The 1,837-nt window shown below is 44.9% G+C and overlaps 1 protein-coding gene across 2 annotated transcripts; it reads right to left on the bottom strand.

Annotated features, from left to right (window-relative positions):
- Positions 1-336: 336 nt before the first annotated feature.
- On the bottom strand, positions 337-1,571 carry LOC120225229 (heterogeneous nuclear ribonucleoprotein A1-like). Of its 2 annotated transcripts, XM_039223484.1 has the most exons (2): positions 785-1,571; positions 337-652 (listed from the first exon to the last, which is right to left on the bottom strand). In XM_039223484.1, exons 1-2 carry the CDS (start codon positions 1,533-1,535, stop codon positions 420-422), a joined length of 984 nt encoding a protein of 327 aa, XP_039079415.1. In that variant the 5' UTR covers positions 1,536-1,571; the 3' UTR covers positions 337-419. The 2 variants fall into 2 exon arrangements, with proteins under 2 accessions (XP_039079415.1, XP_039079414.1); XM_039223483.1 differs by having other exon boundaries at positions 337-1,571.
- Between the last annotated feature and the right edge of the window lie 266 nt (positions 1,572-1,837).

Here is a 1,837-nt window from a genome sequence, read left to right as displayed (position 1 = left end):
AAAGAAATTCTAACTTCACACTGTTGGGGTAGTTTACCAAGATGGCTTCAGAGTAGACTAACTTTACACAGCACATTTAAAAAAAGACACATTTATTCAGCGTCATGATCAGACTATTACATTTAGCAATCAACAGCATGGGTGCAAAAAAAAAAAATCTACATTAAAACCCTTTGTTGGAATGCTTTACACTTTCCACAGAACAGAAACTAAAATAACCTGTTATACAATTAGTCACAAATACAGTCCTCGAGTTTTTTGCCCATACACATGAGTATTGTCTAAAACATGTCTTCTTTGTAGCAGCTAGGCCCTGCCACCACTGTGCTTGGCTGAGTTCACAAATCTGTTGTAACCTGTAGCTTCCCTGTCACTTCTCTGGCTCTCCTCTCCTGCTAAGCTCTGTTTCCTGGCAGTATTTAAAACCTTCTGCCATAGCTACTGCTGCTGCTGGAACCGCCATAGCCACCTTGGATTCGTGGTTTGGCAAAGTATTGGCCTCCACCACCATAGGGGCCAGAGCTTCTGCCTCCAAAATTTCCTCCTTTCATGGGTCCAAAATTTGAAGACTGATTGTTGTAATTGCCAAAATCATTATAGCTTCCACCACCTCCAAAGTTGCTTCCACTACCACCGCCAAAGCCGCTTCCACCTCCTCCGTTGTTATAGCTGTCATAGCTGCAACTCCCGTCATAGCCACTGCCCTGGTTTCCATAACCCTGTCCACCACTTCCATAGCCTCTGCTTCCTCCAGAGTAACCAGGGCTGCCTCCTCCATAACCACCATCGTTACCAAATCCGTTATAGCCATCCCCACTGCCACCATATCCACCACCACCTCGACTGCCACGAAAGCCACCACGCCCACTGAAGTTTCCTCCACGACCAAAGTTGTCATTCCCACCAAAACCACCTCCACGACCACCACCGAAGTTTCCAGAACCACTTCGACCTCTTTGGCTGGAGGAAGCACTAGCCATCTCTTGTTTAGACAGAGCCTTCCTTACTTCACAGTTGTGGCCGTTCACAGTATGGTATTTTTGAATGACAATCTTGTCTACAGAGTCATGGTCATCAAATGTTCCAAAAGCAAAGCCTCTCTTTTTGCCACTGCCTCGGTCAGTCATGATTTCTATCACTTCAATTTTCCCATACTGTTCAAAATAATCTCTTAGATGATGTTCTTCAGTGTCTTCTTTAATGCCACTGACAAAAATCTTTTTCACAGTTAGGTGGAAACCAGGTCCTGTAGAATCTTCTCTCGAGACAGCCGTCTTTGGCTCCACAACTCTTCCATCCACCTTGTGTGGCCTTGCATTCATGGCCGCGTCCACCTCCTCCACAGTGGCATAGGTGACAAACCCAAAGCCTCTGGAGAGCTTGGTGTTTGGATCTCTCATTACCACACAGTCCGTAAACGTTCCCCATTGCTCAAAATGGCTCCTCAGACTCTCATCAGTTGTTTCAAAGCTCAAACCTCCGATGAAAAGCTTCCGCAGCTGTTCGGGCTCTTTGGTAGACTCTGACTTAGACATGACGGCGATGGGAGGGGAGACTTTATCGATACTTCCTCGGCGGCGTCCACGGGCAGAAAGGCATCTTGGGTAATTTAAAGGTAGAGGGTTGAAGAATCTGATAAAGGACATACTAGTGTTTGGCTAATTAGACATGGGAATCCTTGATCCTTAATTTTTGGAAAATTTATCTGAATGTGTGCCAATATGATTGTGCAACAGACTATGCTTGTGAAATTATAAAGTACTTCACACAGAGGCTCAGAAATGTTAAACCATTTCCCTAATGCACAAATTATGAGCAATAAATGGAAATCGGGTTA

The sequence above is a fragment of the Hyaena hyaena genome, unplaced genomic scaffold, assembly GCF_003009895.1.
Source record: "Hyaena hyaena isolate Hyena2069 unplaced genomic scaffold, ASM300989v1 scaffold_1357, whole genome shotgun sequence".
Lineage (NCBI taxonomy): Eukaryota > Metazoa > Chordata > Mammalia > Carnivora > Hyaenidae > Hyaena > Hyaena hyaena.
This window is presented reverse-complemented; position numbering and strand designations above follow the sequence as displayed.

Bases quoted from the DNA above. Each gene is read 5' to 3' on its own strand.
- LOC120225229 (XM_039223483.1), bottom strand. From the start codon at position 1,535: ATGTCTAAGTCAGAGTCTACCAAAGAGCCCGAACAGCTGCGGAAGCTT.